Below are 16,031 nucleotides of genomic sequence, written 5' to 3'. Positions count from 1 at the left end.
TTAGTAGTGCCTGTGTGGCTCATACAGTTAAGCATCATTCTTCAGCTCAGGTCACGATCTCAGCCCCATGCCATCAGGCAGGGTGAGTTCAAGCCCCACACATCAGGCTCTCTGCTGTCAGCGCTGAGTCCACTTGGGATCTTCTGTCCCCCTCTCTCTGCCCTTCCTCCGCTCTCTCTCTCTCTCTCTCTCTCTAAACAATAAATAAACGTTTAAAAAATAGTAAATGTTTTAGCACTTTATCTTATTTAGAAATTATTTAGATATTTCATGAATATCCATTATTTAACTTAGTTTACTTAGCAAGACTAAGATTTCAAGTTGCCAGGAAGATTTTGGACATGATTTTTAGGCAGCATATTATAAAACATATTTTTTGTTGGGATAAATAACGTTTGTCAGAATGATTTTAATTTGAGTAATATCAGATTTACCATCTCTAGAATCTTAAACATCTAGTTAAGTATAATATTAGGTTATTTGACCAGTAAGTCCAAATAGAATGAAAATGTATGTTTGCATTATATTTAATGTTAGCAACTCTATAAACATGCCTATTTTATTAAACCCAACAATATCAAGTTAGTCTTATTTACCAAAGATTTATACAAATTACGTGGCAATGAAAAATATTTGAGTTGGCTCCTATAATTCTGGAAGTTTTAGAAGACTTCGTTTACATAAGAACTTCTTTCTAAGCCAATTAAGATACAACTCCTTTAAGGGATTTTATAAATTAATTTGGTAATCCCATCTGGAGATAGAGAAATATCATTCATATATATACATATATGTACGTATATATATATGGGTATATATATATGTGTGTATATATATATATATATATACACATACATAGACACAAATACAGATAGTTCAGTTTTCATTTTTAAATTTTATCTGTAAGTCAGACTGGCTACCTTGGTCAACAGAGTTGGTTTATTCTTGTTTGAAATGAAGCCTCACATTAATGTCTCTGTTTATTTCAGATGATTTTGAAAAAGCCAAGGAAATTTTAACAAAGATGAGATACTTTTCAAATGTAGAAGAAAAGATCAAGTTAAAGAAGATACCTCTCTAATGATTACTAGTTTAAAAGTTTTAAAAATAAAGTTCTTATATATTTCTTCTCTGGCTTCTGCTAATTGAGACTAGAGATGCTTTGACCGCTTATAGCATCTTAGTTAAACCCGTGGCTCAAACATCACGGGATGTCAAAGTTTGTCATGAGAGGAAACTGTGGCGAGAGCTTGGGTGGTCCATTCTTTGTGTGCTATTTAATACAGCATGCTCCCCCTCTAGGCCAGTAAGTGAGGAAGTGGGGATGTGGCCAGCTCGAGGCCCTGGAGAAGGGGTTGGCAAGTTTTTACTACAAAGGGCCAGATAGCAAATACTTCAGGCCCTGTGGCCCATACTGCCTCTGTTGTAACTACTCAACTCTGTCATTGCAGCTTTTGGCCTACAAAACAGGCAGGGGACTAGATTTGGTCCAGGCTTTCCCAACGTCCACCCTAGAACCACATCTTCTTTCTAATTAGTAGTGCCCTTGTTACCACAAACTGCATTCAGTTTGGTAACCATGCAGAGCTGCCTAAGAATCTCTCAGGCCTACATTTCAGAATGTAGACAATATTTATTACCAGTTAGTCTGGTATTTAACACCAACCCCATTTCCAGCTCCACCTTGGTGGGGTTGGAGCAGTTTTAATTTCTTTCTGGACAGTTGACACTCTCTTCTCTATTCCCCCACTCCTCTAATCCACCCAAAGAACAACTCCTGCTTACTCTTTTGGATCCTTGGAAATTCAGATTAAGTTCTTGATTCATTTCTAGAAGGAAAAAAATGTCCCCCCTTTTTTTAAATCTCTGGATTAAGGAAGATTAAAATAGAAAATTCTGCTTAAAAAATTCCAAGAACTGAATGGGTGGGTCAGTCATTTAAGCATCCAACTTTTGATTTTGGCTCAGGTCGTGATCCCAGGGTCATGGGATCAAGCCCCACATCGGGCTCTGCTCCAAGTCTGGAGCCTGCTTAAGATTTTCTCTCTTTCCCTCTGCCCTTGTCCCCCACTGGTGTGCTCGTGCGCTCTCTCTCTCTCTCTCTCTCTCAAATAAAAATAATAATAAATAGAAACAAATTCCAAGATGGGTGCCTGGCTGGCTCAGTCGGAGGGACATGTGACTCAATCTCAAGAGTTGTGAGTTTGAGGCCCACATTGGGTGTAGAGATTACTAAAAAATCAATAAACTTGAAAGAAAGGAAAGGAGAGGAGGGGAAGGGAGGGGAGGAAGGAAGGAAGGAATCTGAAGAAATGACAACTCTTGGAGAGAATTACTTGTTTATAATTGAAAAGTGAGAACCAAGGTTTAACTCCTAGAGCTTAAAGCTGCGGCTCTTTGGGGCACCTGGGTGGCTCAGTCAGTTGAATGTCTGACTTCAGCTCAGGTCATGATCTTTGGATTCATGAGTTGGAGCCCTGCATCAGGCTCTGTGCTGACAGCTCAGAGCCTGGAGCCTGCTTCCGATTCTGTGTCCCCCTCTCTCTCTGCTCCTCCCCCACTCATGCTCTGTCTCTCAAAGATAAATAAACGTTAAAAGAATTTAAAAAATTTTTTTAAAAACTGTGACTCCTTTGCATCCTCCCTCATCCTTGTCTAAGAAATTTACATCTCATGAATCCTAATCCTGTTATACTGAGTTTGTTAACATTTTAGGATTTATGGATCTTCTGAAGGCAAATTAACCACAGCAGCTGTCTGGCTTAATGGTATTTAGGAATATCAGCACGATCACCAACTCTCTCACATTTTAGGAGGAGAATGAGTGATTTGTCTAAAAACACACAGGGAGTCTTTAAGTAAACAATTACAATGCAAGCAAATGTCCTGATTAAATTGGGTGCTTCTGCAAAGGAATAGGAGATGACAGCAGTGCTTGAAGTACTTCTGCAGACAATCTTCATTCCTCCTTCAGAACAATGACCAGAACCAGCACAATCTGACCACAAAAGCAGATCAGATAAACATCTTTGGAGGAATTTCAAAGAAACTTTTCCCCTACCTGTTGCCATGAGCTAGGAAGCTCACTATGCCTCCCGGCAAACTACTTCTGATTTAAGGGATAAAAAAAAAAAAAAAAAAAAATTTATTTCTGAGTCTGGGATTACTTTTTTTTGTTTTTCCTTCACTCTTTCAAATTCTTTCCCTGTTAGTGTAAAGTCTAAGTTTAGTGGGACTTCTAAATCCAGGAACCTTTGCACGTATTCCCTGACAAAGCCCTTTTGGGGAAGTATACTTCCTGGCATCTGCAAGGTTAGTAGCCCTATTTGGATTAAAGGTTTTTTTTATTTTTTTATTTTTTTAATGTTTATTTATATTTGAGAAAGAGAGAGACAGAGTGCAAGCAGGGGAGGGGCTGAGAGAAGGAGACAGAACCTGAAGCAGGCTCCATCCAGGCTCTGAGCTGTCAGCACAGAGCCTGAAGTGGGGCTCCAACTCACGGACCACGAGATAATGACCTGAGCCAAAGTCAGACGCTTAACTGACTGAGCCACCCAGGCACCCCTCTTTTTTTTTTTAAGTAATCTCTACACCCAATGTGGAGCTGGAACTCACAACCCCAAGATCAGGAGTCACATACTCTTCAGACTGAGCCAGCCAGGTACCAAGTGAAACAAATTAAGCACTCACCTCCCTCCCCACATTATTCCCAATACAGAAAAAAATTATCAGAACAATAAGAGGTTTTGATTAATTTGTGATTATTTCTTCTCCAACTCTGCTGTTCAGACAGGCCCAGTCTTGTGGATTGGATGGGTCCCCCCAAAAATTTACATGGTGAAGCCCTAACCCCCAGTGTGGCTATACTCAGAGATGGTACCTCCAAGGCATTAAGGTTAAATGAGGTCATAAGGGTAAGGCTCTCATCAGACAGGATTCATGTCCTTATGAGAAAAGATACTTTCTCCCTACACTCATGCACTAGGGAAAAATCTTGTGAGAAAGCCAGAGAGAAGGCAGCCAGGAACAGACTCCTCACCGGAAATAGAAACTAACCATGCTGGCACCTTGATCTTGGATTTCCAGCCTCCAGACCATGAGAAAATTAACTTCTATTGTTTAAGTCACCCAGTCTGAGGTATTTTGTTATGGGATCTGACCTGTCTGATACACCTGGATTTGAATCCTAACTCTGCCACCCATTTGCTTGAGTCCACAATTACGCTAAGCTTCATTTCCTATCTTTAAAATGGTGATAATAATACCTGTTTCACAGGATTGTTGTAAGGATCAAATGAAATAAATTATCTAAACAAATTGTTTAGCCCAGTGCATCGCATATGGGAAGCACTGAAATGTGACTTTTAAAATTATAATAACTACTGGGGCACCTAAGTGGCTCAGTTAGGTGACTGACTTTGGCTCAGGGTCATGATCTCACAGTCCATGAGTTCAAGCCCCATGTTGGGCTCTGTGCTGACAGCTCAGAGCCTGGAGCTTGCTTTAGATTCTGTGTCTCCCTCTCTCTCTGGCCCTCCCCAGCTTTCACTCTGTCTCTCTTTCTCTCAAAATTAAACAAAAATTAATTAATTAATTAATTTAAAAAAAAAGTTCTTTAACATTTTATTTATTTTTGAGACAGAGAGAAACAGAGCATGAACGGGGGAGGGGCAGAGAGAGAGGGAGACACAGAATCGGAAGCAGGCTCCAGGCTCTGAGCCATCAGCCCAGAGCCCGACGCGGGGGCTCGAACTCAAGGACCGCGAGATCGTGACCTGAGCTGAAGTCGGCCGCTTAACTGACTGAGCCACCCAGGCGCCCAATTAATTAATTAATTAATTAAAATAAAATTATAATGACTACTTTTATTATTTGGCAACAAAGTCATATCTTTTCGCATCAGAGTAAACAATACCCCTTCAGCAGAGTTTCAAGCACCTATTTTGTGCAAGAGAATGTTCAGCCCTGGAAGAAATACATAAACAGATGCTTCTTGTCTATTTGGGGATTATACCAATAATCAAAACAATAATAAAAGTTCCCATTTGCTGGGGAGACTGGTTGGCTCAGTCAGTAGAGCATGTGACTCTTGATCTTGGGGTCATGAGTTTGAGCCCCATATTAGGTTCAGAGATTAGTTTTAAAAAATCAGTAAAAAAAAAAAAAAAAAAGTTCCTATTTGCTCCATAGTTACTATGTGTAATATTTTGCATGAATCCATCAAATTACACCCAATTCAGCTCATTTCACAGATGAAGAAACAAGCTCCCAGAATATAAGAGTCAAGAGCCATGATTCAAACCCAAGTCTACCTCAGCCTGTGCTCTTAGGGAGGCTGAACCCACCAGATTAAGTACCAGCCAAGAAGATAAAACAATTTGTACACCAGGGGCCATTTACCAGGGCCCACATCATGCCAAACAGAAGCAGGACTTGACCCAAGTCCCTATTTCCAAGGCCTGCATATACAGCTTCACTGGGCATAGGGAGGGATCGCTCTCAGGTAAGAAGGTTTCAGGGAAGAGGGGGAGTGGAGTCCAGACAGGCAGAGAGAAGCTGTATCATGTGTCCCCAAGCCCCATCCCCTGGTTGAATGACTCTCTAGGAAATCTCACAGGACTTGGTATATCGTCCTTACTCATGGCTACGATGTATTACAATGAAAGGATCAAAAGCCAACTCAACAAAGGGAAAAGGCACATGGGATGAAGTCCAATGGCAACCAGGCACAGGCTTTTAGGGGTCCTCTCCCAGGAAGTCCCACAGGGCACGCTCATTCCGCCAGCAACAAGCTATGACAACCTCTGTGAAAATGTCATCTGCAAGGGAAGCTCATTAGAGACTCAGGACCCGGACTGTTTCTTGAGCACTGGTCATATGAGCACTGATTGCCTAGCATGTGCCAGAATTCTAGACTCCCAGAAGGAAAAACAGGTAGTCAGCATAAACTACATTGTTTCTACAATTTAGGTACAGTGGGCCAGTCTTATCAATCCTGGGAATAACTACACTCTCCCCAAATCCAAATTCCCAGCCAAGGGCCAACCTTGTCAGCAGGCCTTTCTAAGGATACGCAATCTCAGGACTGCTATGTTAACTTTTTTTCTGCGCAAAAGCCAAGGGCATTCGCATCAGAGCAGAGGGAATTCTATAACAAATAATCCAAAAGCAGAGAGGAAGGCGCCTCCATTGCTGAAGGGCTTTTTCCCATCTCTGTGGCTGCCACCAAGCAAAGAGAAGGATGCTGCTCTGAGTCAAGATAGCAGTCAGGCCTCCTAGGGTGTTCAATAGCAGGTGACAGAGCCTGTGCCTGACTTGCAGGTAAAGCTTTACTTTGACAAAGAATTCTTCTGGTTCTGTCACTTGTTATGTCACATGTAGAATGTATCAGAGGTGGCCAGATAAAAAAAAAATACAACACACCATCTTGTCCTTTCTCGGGGTCACAGTCAGGAGGCAGAAGAATCATCAGAAATGAATCATCAGGGGCTCCTGGGTGGCTCAATCGGTTAATGTCCAACTTCGGCTCAGATCATGATCTCACAGTTCATGAGTTCAAGCCCCGCGTCAGGCTCTGTGCTAATAGCTCGGAGCATGGAGCCTGCTTCAGATTCTGTGTGTCTCTCTCTCTGCCCCTCCCCCGCTCATACTCTCTGTCTCAAAAATAAAATAAACATTAAAAAAAAATTGTAGGGGCACCAAGATGGCTCAGTTGGTTAAGCATCCAACTCTTAGTTTCGGCTCAGGTCGTGATCTCACGGCTTCGTGGGTTGGAGCCCGGCATCGGGCTCTGTGCTGGCAGCATGGAGCCTGCTTGAGATTCTCTCTCTCTTCTCTCTCCCTCTCTCTTTCTCTGACCCTTCCCCACTCATGCTGTCTCTGTCTCTCTCTCAAAATAAATAAACTAAAAAAAAACAAATTATAGACCACATCACCGTATTATGCAGGTAAAACATCTCTGGGTAAAACTTCATTAATAAAGTTTTGGGTTTTTTAAAACACACGCGAGGACTGTGAAAACCAAGTTTAATGAGTAGCTAAGAATTTGTACAGTAGCCCTTCCATTGTTCTTGGAACAATGTGGAAACAAGGAAGGTATTTCATTTCTCAGACTAATTGCCCATTTATTCTGCCCCGGTAATGGACACCGAAGAAACCAAGGAATTTCGTGGGTATTCTCATTGACATTAACTCCAAAGAGCCGTGTGAGAATCCCTAATTTCAAGCCTACTCTTGCCAGAATCCATTCTACAAGGTGCTCCAAGAGTTTAGAGTGGGAGCGCTTGTCATTGCCTGCAATCTACAGTAACTCCCCTTCTGGCTCCAAAAACACCACAAACACTTCCTATACTGGAAAGGTCTGTTTGCATGCAAAAGATGGCAGTTGTTATTCGAGAAAAGGACAAATGTATGCAAAAATTTGGAGGTGAGAGGGAGGAACAGAGAAATTCAATGGAAAACAGAGGAAAATCCAAACTGCTGGCTGCAGACATCAGGTAAGGAGTGGGAAGAGATGAAGCTGGGAGGTAGGCAGGGGAGGGATCCTGAAGGAATAGGAGTCTGGTAAGGAAGCTAGACCTTCACCCGAGAGTAATAGGGAGTCATGGAAGGGTTTAAGGCAGGGGAGGAACACATCAGGATTGCATAGTGGACAAGTATCTCTGTCTGTGCTATGGCTACCAGGCTGGAGGAGCTAGAGTAGAGCAGGAAGACTGGCTAGGCGGTTCCAGCAAGGTTCATGGAGCCTGCAGGGTCATAGTGGTACCAATATCCCGCTTTCTGCAAAGTCCTACTTGCTTATGGGAGGAAGCTGCCACCCACTGGGACTGTGCTTACCAAGCAAGTGATATTATCTGTCTTGCCCCTTCTCTTCTGCCCCAGGCTCTCTTGTTGATGTTGACCTGAGAAGCCACGTGTAGATGCCTCATCACCACGATCAGTGCTCACCATGACCATGCCAATGTCAAGATGACCCAGTTAGTCAACTAATAATAAACAAGGAAAAAAGTGGACAGGAGACCTAGACTAAAGGAGACTCGAGAGACAAGGAAACCTAATGCAGTGTTGAATCATGATGCTATCTATAAAAAGACATTTAGAGACACTTGGGAAAATGTGATTACAGATTAGGTGATTTTATTTTTTATATATATTTTAAAAATTCATGTATTTATTTTGAAAGAAAGAGTGAGAGCAGGGGAGGGGCAGAGAGAGAGGGAGAAAGAGAGAATCTCAAGCAGGCTCCACACTGTCATCACAGAGTCCAATGTGGGGCCTGAACTCACCAACTCCGAGATCATGACCTGAACCAAAATCAAGAGTTGGACACTTAACCAACTGAGCCACCCATGTGCCATGGGTGTTTTTAAAGAATTATTACTTTTGTTACGTGTGATAATAGCATTTGGTTACTTTTCTTTCTTTTTTAAGCATTTGTTAGAGATAAACACTAAAACATTCACAGATAAAATATGACTCTGGGATTTGATTTAAAATAATCATGAAAAACTCCCATGACCTAATACAGTATTTCCTATTTACATATCATACCCCTTTATTATCCTCATATGAACTTTTTTATTTTTTAACTTTAGAGAGAGAGCGTACACAAGTCAGGAAGAGTGGCAGAGGGGGAGAGAGACAATCCCAAGCAGGAGAGCCTGACACAGGGCTCAATCCCTGACCCTGGGACCATGACCCAAGCTGAAATCAAGAGTCAGACGCTTAACTGACTGAGCCACCCAAGCACTCCTGTACACATTTTTTTCATACCTGTAGTCAAAATATATCAATACTTTTATGATCTGAACATTTATGAACAAATGCTGCTTTTGAGAAGGCGCCCTTTGGTGGCTGGGTGGCTCAGTTGGTTAAGTGTCTCTTTGTTTCAGCTCAGGTCATGATCTTATGGTTTGTGAGTTCAAGCCCCACGTCAGGCTCTATGCTGACAGCACAGAGCCTGCTTAGGATTGTCTCTCTTCTTCTCTCTCTGCCCCTCCCCTGCTCACACACACACTTTCTCTCTCAAAATAAATAAATAAACTTTAAAAATAAGATAAAGTAAAAAGTTCCAGTTATTTTACCTCCAAAAGATGCGTTTATTCAGAAATAAAAGAAAATTGCAATTTGGGTGAAAAAAGCTGCAGCAAAACCATAGGCAAGTCCAGGGAACAAAAAGTCCCTTTTTAAGGAGAAAAGGGATATGTCGTGGAGGCTGTTACAAACTAGAAGTCCATTGGAGTAAACTGGGAGTTCGAAGTATGGTGGCTTTTCATTGGCTGAGCTGTTGCCTGATGAGGAAAGCATCTCTTCCTGGGCTGGAATAGTAGAGTAGTATCCACCTGCAAGATCAAGTCTGGCTTTTCCTGTTGGGTTTGCAACTGACTACAAGTAGTAGGGCATGAGAGCTCCCCCTGCCAAAACCCCCCCGACTTCATTTTTTGGTGTGGTTTCCCATTACTGATTTTTCACACGACCCATTTCCTAGTTCATAGATGGCCATCTTTTTGCTGTGTCCTCACCTAATGTGAGGGGCAAGGGAGTTTTTTTCATAAGAGTATTAATCCCATTCATGAAGTCTCCACCCTCATGACCTAATCACCTCCCAGAAGCCCCAACTTCTAATGCCACTACATTAGGGGTTCATATTTCAACATATGAATTTGGTGGTGGGGGGGTAGGGGTGGAGGGAATAACACAAACATTCAGTCCATTGCACTTGTCATATTGAACATATTTATTTCAAAAACATTTATCTGGGGTACTTGGCTGGCTTGGTGGGTGAATCATGCAACTCTTAATCTCAAGGTTGTGAGTCTGAGCCCCACACTGGGTAGAGACTACTTAAAAATGAAAAAAAAAAACCTTGGGGCAACTTGGTGGCTAGTTGGTTAAGTGTCCGGCTTTGGCTCAAGCCATGATCTCACAGTTCATGAGTTTGAGCCCTGCATCAGGCTCTGTGTGGACAGCTCAGAGCCTGGAGCCTGCTTTGGATTCTGTGCCTCCCTCTCTCTCTGCCCCTCCCCTGCTCGTGTTCTGTCTCTGTCTCAAAAATAAATAAACATTAAAAAAATTTTAAAATTAAATAACATTTAAAAAATCTTAAGTAAAAACCAAAACCATGTATCCTTTGTCTGACTACAAAGTAACACATATTCCTTGGAAAAAATAAAAGCTTAAAATTTACACCCACAAAGTGCAAGTTCTGATAACCCCACCCCTCATGGGTCATTGCCATCAAGTTTGGTTTGGTATCTTTTCTTCCAGAAAGGATGAAGCTTAATACTTTTGTATTAATATCCTGTGAAGGTTGTTTCTTGCTAAATTCTATTAACTACTGTGATTAATTAGGTAGACAAATTACTTATCCTCTCTAAGCTTTAGTTTTATCACCTTTATATAGAATCGTACGTGTACCTGTGGCCCTGTTATGAGAGTAAAATGAGAAAATGTGGACTTTTTGTGTGTGTGTTATTCACTAGCACACAGATATGTGTGTGCACATGTTACTGAATGATCTGTCATAGCCACTGACTCAGGAAATGAACAGGTGAGCTCTGGCGAGCTGCTCAAACAACTGCTCTGTCCCGGGATATCCCATGGGGGCTGGACAAATCAAAAGCATAGCTGCTGCTTGGGTTTGCCAACACTGTTGCTAAACAAACTCTGATAAACTCATTGCAAGGAAAGCTGATCACTCAAAAGCCAAGGATCTGGAAAAGAGAGAGAAATTTATTTTGGCAGAGGTAGAAGACTCAAGCCTTAACACCTGACCTTTCCAATTGCAAGATGGATACCTAGAGTTTTATAGAAAGAGTTTCAGGGGGGTACCTGTAAGAAAACAAGCAGAGAGCACGTGATCGTGGGTGGGATTTGGAGTGTTCAGCCTACCAAGGGCAGGGAAAGGGATGTGTGGGGTGTGGAGGTCTTCTAGGCATTCCACTGCTATCAGGGTTTTACTGGTCTCGTAAATGGAATGTTCTGGTAATTGTGAATGCCTCAAGAAAGGGCAATAAGAAATAACTGTTTGGAGTCTATAAATGAGCAAGACAGCTTCTGTGTACACATGCACGCAAATAAGAAAAAAGACTAGAGGTGGGCCTGGGTGAATCAGTCGAGAGTCAGACTCTTGATTTTGGCTCAGGTCATGATCCCAGAGTCTTGGGATCAAGCCCCACGCTGGGCTCTGCACTGAGTGTGAAGTCTGCTTGGGATTCTCTCTCCTCTTTCTCTCTCTCTTTCTCTCTCTCCCTCTGCCCCTCTCCCTACTTGCACGATCTCTCTCTCTCTAAAATAAAATTTAAAAACAACAAAATTAAAAAAGAAAAAAAGACTCGGAGGATATTCATATAATGGAGCTCCCTGTGGGATGGTACTAAGGCTTTTTATTTTTATTTTTTGGCTCTCTATATTTTTATCACCACCTCCACTCATTTTCTACTAGAGTCTGTGTTAGTTTTATAACAAGAAAATACTGGTTTTGTTCTTAAAGACGACAGATAAGATGAGTCACCAGGAGAAGAGTCAGGAGGGTATTGTCTAAATGTCTGTATGTCTGACCCAGCAACTGCATAAGAGATTGACTGGAAGTCACTTCAAAGAGGCAGGCCTGGATTGTCACTGAAAAGAAGAGATGCTCTCAGCAGCCACCATCAAATTCTGTACCCGCTCTTCCCAGTCTACTGTAGGAGACGATGCACAATAATCCTCAGTCTTTTGCTTCTAGGGTCTGAAGTCCCAAGGAGTCTGTGTCTCACAGAGACACAGGGCTTTCTGCCGGGAAATTCAAACAGATGGAGCAAAGCCTAGCATGTTACGTCAGTGTCTAAGGTTGACGTGGGGTTGAACTCCTTCACTTATACATAAGGAAACTGGGAACCGTAACTTGCCTCAACGTTCTTATCTGTAAAATGGGGAGTAATAAAAACATCTAACTCATGGCGTTATTGTGAAGAATACTTGACCTAATATTCGACCTGCAAATTGGAAGAACCTAATAAATTATTAATTCTAGTACATTGCTTGATAAGGGATATACAACTTAGTATAGAAGTGTGAACTAAAGAATGAATTTGGATGGGCTTTCAAGAAATACAATTAGGTGGGGGCGCCTGGGTGGCTCAGTCGGTTAAGTGGCCGACTTCAGCTCAGGTCACGATCTCGCGGTCCGTGAGTTCGAGCCCCGCGTCGGGCTCTGGGCTGATGGCTCAGAGCCTGGAGCCTGCTTCCGATTCTGTGTCTCCCTCTCTCTCTCTCTGCCCCTCCCCCGTTCGTGCTCTGTCTCTGTCTCAAAAATAAATAAAACGTTAAAAAAAAAAATACAATTAGGTGGACAGTGGTTTTACAATGATATTTAGAGTATGACAATTGTAGAGGTCAATGCCACAAAACAAGCCACTTTTGCGTGAACGTTATTTTAAGTTAAAATAGAGCGTCTGGGTGGCTCAGTCGGTTAAGTGTCCGACATGGGCTCGGGTCATGATCTCCCGGTCTGTGAGTTCCAGCCCCACGTCAGGCTCTGTGCTGACAGCTCAGAGCTCAGAGCCTGGAGCCCACTTCTGATTCTGTGTCTCCCTCTCTCTCTGGCCCTCCCCGCTCATGCTCTGTCTCTCTGTGAAAAATAAACATTAAAAAAAAAAAAAAATTAAAAAAAGAGAGTGAAACCCAACAGATTTAAGAAAAGCTCTTTACCACCCCCTAAACTGCTTGCTTTACCAGGAAGAGAGCCATTAACAGAGATTCTTCTTTACCAAGAAACTTACATACATAATAAGGGAACCTTTGTTTTCCAGAAACATCTCCCTACACCTTTTTGCTAATGGTCTCCCTCTCACTTTGTATCCTTTTTGTTTCGTTTTGTTTGTTTATTTTTATTTTATTTTATTAAATTTTTAAAAATGTTTATTTATTTTTGAGAGAGACAGATTGCGCATGAGTGGGGGAGGTACAGAGAGAGAGAGATGCACACAGAATCTGAAGCAGACTCCAGGCTCTGAGCTGTCAGCTCAGACACTCAGGCTCAAACCTAGGAATCACAAATTCATGACCTGAGACAAAGTCAGATGCTTAACTGACTGAGCCACCCAGGTGCCCCTATTTTTTTATTTTTGAGGGGGGGAGTGTTGGAGGGGCAGAGGGGGGGCGGCTAGACGATCTGAAGCAGGCTGTGTGCTGACAGCAGAGAGCCTGATGTGGGGCTCGAACTCAGGCACCGGAAGCTTATGACATGAGCTGAAGTCAACCACTTAACTGTCTGATCCACTGAGGAGACCCCCCCCTTTGTGTCCTTGACCCCCACCCCTCTCTTTACCTCATATAAGCCCCTTTTGTTGCCTATGTTTGGAATTTCTTATCTATGCAGATTCCCCCTAAGCACAAAATTAAGTTTGATATTCTCTTGTTAATCTGTCCCATGTCAATTTGATTCAGTCCAGCTAGAGGGACTTGAAGGGCAGGAGAAAATTCTTCCTCCCCAACACTCCCTTTTCATAAATATATATTTATATTTACATGTGTATATAATATCATCTGAAAGGGTATTTTTTCAGGGGAAGAATGAGGTGGCCATTTGCAGAAATGACCCAGGAGACTATCTTTTATATCCAATTGAGGTAAGTAGGGTGTTACCTTATGGAGGCAAAACTGGATTCTAAATGCCACTAAGAAAACTTAAACCTAGGGGCGCCTGGGTGGCTCAGTCGGTTGAGCCGCCGACTTCGGCTCAGGTCATGATCTTGCAGTCCGTGAGTTCAAGCCCCGCGTCGGGCTCTGTGCTGACTGCTCAGAGCCTGGAGCCTGTTTCGGATTCTGTGTCTCCCTCTCTCTCTGACCCTCCCCCGTTCATGCTCTGTCTCTCTCTGTCTCAAAAATAAATAAACATTAAAAAAAAAAAAATTTTTAAAAAGAAAACTTAAACCTAATCTAGGATATTACATTAGGCAAAAGAGGTTCATTCTTTTCTTTTTTTTTTTCCTTAGACTATAATGAGGGCAAGGGAAATGGAGAAAGATGAAGAGAATTTGGAAGCATTTCACAAATAAAGCCCATAGGAATTTCTAAGTGATTAAGTATGGGGGTGAACAAGAAGGAGGCATCAATGATGACGCTTAGGTTTTGGGTTAGAAACAGAAAAGCATCTTCTGACAGCTGTAACTGGCTTGGTACTATCTATCACATAGGCTTTGGTGTCTTCCTTTAAAATTTTTTTTTAGTGTTTATTTTTGAGAGAGAGAGACAGAGCATGAATGGGGGAGGAGCAGAGGGAGGGAGACACAGAATCTGAAGCAGCCTCCAGGCTCTGAGCTGTCAGCACAGAGCGCAATGCCGGGTTGGAACTCACGAACCCCGAGATCATGATCTGAGCCAAAGTCGGTCGCTCAACTGACTGAGCCACCCAGGGGCCCCAGTGTCTTCCTTTTAAACAACTTCACAGGACATCACCATCAAACAAGGACTGAGACGTGACTTTGACGGATCAAGATAGAAACAAGACCACTTCGTAATCGTGTCTGAACACAGACAAAAATGTGAACATCATGCAAACCACAAAATTGGCCAAACATCCCCCTAGCTAATATGAAGGACTGTTGCTTCCTCACCAGGTTTAGCTTGCCTTCATTCTTCCCACCTTCTTGAAAAGACTAAGTTACCCAATCATAGAATTATCCTTGTTTTCTGACAATATAATTTCTAGAACAAAGCCCTGCTTCCTTGATCCTTCCCCCCAAATCACCTAAGACAGTCCCAAATCCTAAAAGAAGCTTTTCCTTTTTCTTCTCTTTTTCTTTTTTTTTTTTATGTTTATGTTTTCAGAGAAAGAGAAAGAGAGCGAGTAAGCAGGGGAAGTACAGAGAGGGGGGAGGACAGAGACTCCGATGTGGGCTCTGCGCTGTCAGCAAAGCGCCCAGTGCCGGGCTGGAATCCGCAGACCGTGAGACTTTGACCTGAGTGGAAGTCGACGCTAAACCAACCAAGCCACCCAGGTGGCCCTAGAAGAAGCTTTTTCTTTTCTTTAATTTTTTTTTAACGTTTATTTATTTTTGAGACAGAGAGAGACAGAGCATGAACAGGGGAGGGGCAGAGAGAGAGGGAGACACAGAATCTGAAATGGGCTCCAGGCTCTGAGCTGTCAGCACAGAGCCCGACCTGGGGCTCGAACTCACTGACCGTGAGATCATGACCTGAGCTGAAGTCGGCCGCTCAACCAACTGAGCCACCCAGGCGCCCCAGAAGAAGCTTTTTCTAACACCTTCTTACCGAGACACTCCCTCACTGTAAGCAATCAGTAAATCTATCTTTGTTCAATTACAGGTATGTTCTTGGTGGTCTTTGGCTAAAGGGCATTTAAGCAAGTAGACTGGATGATACTGTCATTCTGAGATGGGAAAAATGGTATGATCAGTGGTTGCGGTGGACTAACTCTAATGGGCCCTCTGGCCAGAGTGTCTGTGGATCCAGTCACAGGCTGGAAGACTTGCCAGTACCTCTCACAAGCCTCCTGAGGTTTTTCCTGATCCGCCAAGCAGGTCTCACTAAGGAAACAGTAACTTCATTTACATTAAAACGTGGAAAGAAATAATAGCTGATATTTAACGAATATGTGCTATGTGCCAAGAATTGTTCTGGTGCCAAGCATTGTTCTAAGGGATCTATTCTTTGCTTGTTTTTTAAAGTAGGATTTACGCCTAGTGTGTGGCTCGAACTCATGACCTGGAGATCAAGCGTTGCAAGCTCGCTGAGCCAGTCAGCCACCCCAAGGGCTACATGTTTTTATTCACTTAATTCTCTCATCAACGCTAAGAAGATAGGTACTATTATTACCAGGTTTTACTATTGAGGAAACTGAGGTACAAAGGTGTGAGAATTGGAACCCGTTTCCCACTCAAGGCCCTTCAGAGCCACCCTCCAGCCCCTGCCAGCTAAGCCGAGGCAGCCATCTTGTTTGTAGTCCTCTTCGACTGCAACTCCCAGCACCCTTCGCGACGGCAGCTCTCCACACACAACAAATCCCGGCGTGCCCCTCGGCGGCCCGG

The 16,031-nt window shown here is 42.8% G+C and overlaps 1 protein-coding gene across 6 annotated transcripts in view; it reads left to right on the top strand.

Moving 5' to 3' along the window:
* HSCB (HscB mitochondrial iron-sulfur cluster cochaperone) overlaps positions 1-13,610 on the top strand; it is a 28,247-nt gene extending 14,637 nt beyond the window's left edge. For 4 of the 6 annotated variants that reach the window (XM_019426543.2, XM_019426542.2, XM_019426546.2 and 1 more), the window contains one exon: positions 990-1,128. In XM_019426543.2, the coding sequence (XP_019282088.1) occupies positions 990-1,081 (92 nt within the window). In that variant the 3' untranslated portion in view covers positions 1,082-1,128. Of the gene's footprint in view, positions 1-989; positions 1,129-7,881; positions 8,052-13,547 lie in introns of those variants that run through there. The other 2 variants (XM_053902213.1, XM_019426544.2) reach the window with 2 other exon arrangements.
* The last annotated feature ends 2,421 nt before the right edge of the window (positions 13,611-16,031 follow it).

Source organism: Panthera pardus, unplaced genomic scaffold, assembly GCF_024362965.1.
Source record: "Panthera pardus isolate Hobbes unplaced genomic scaffold, ASM2436296v1 HiC_scaffold_15, whole genome shotgun sequence".
Classification (NCBI taxonomy): Eukaryota; Metazoa; Chordata; class Mammalia; order Carnivora; family Felidae; genus Panthera; species Panthera pardus.
This window is presented reverse-complemented; position numbering and strand designations above follow the sequence as displayed.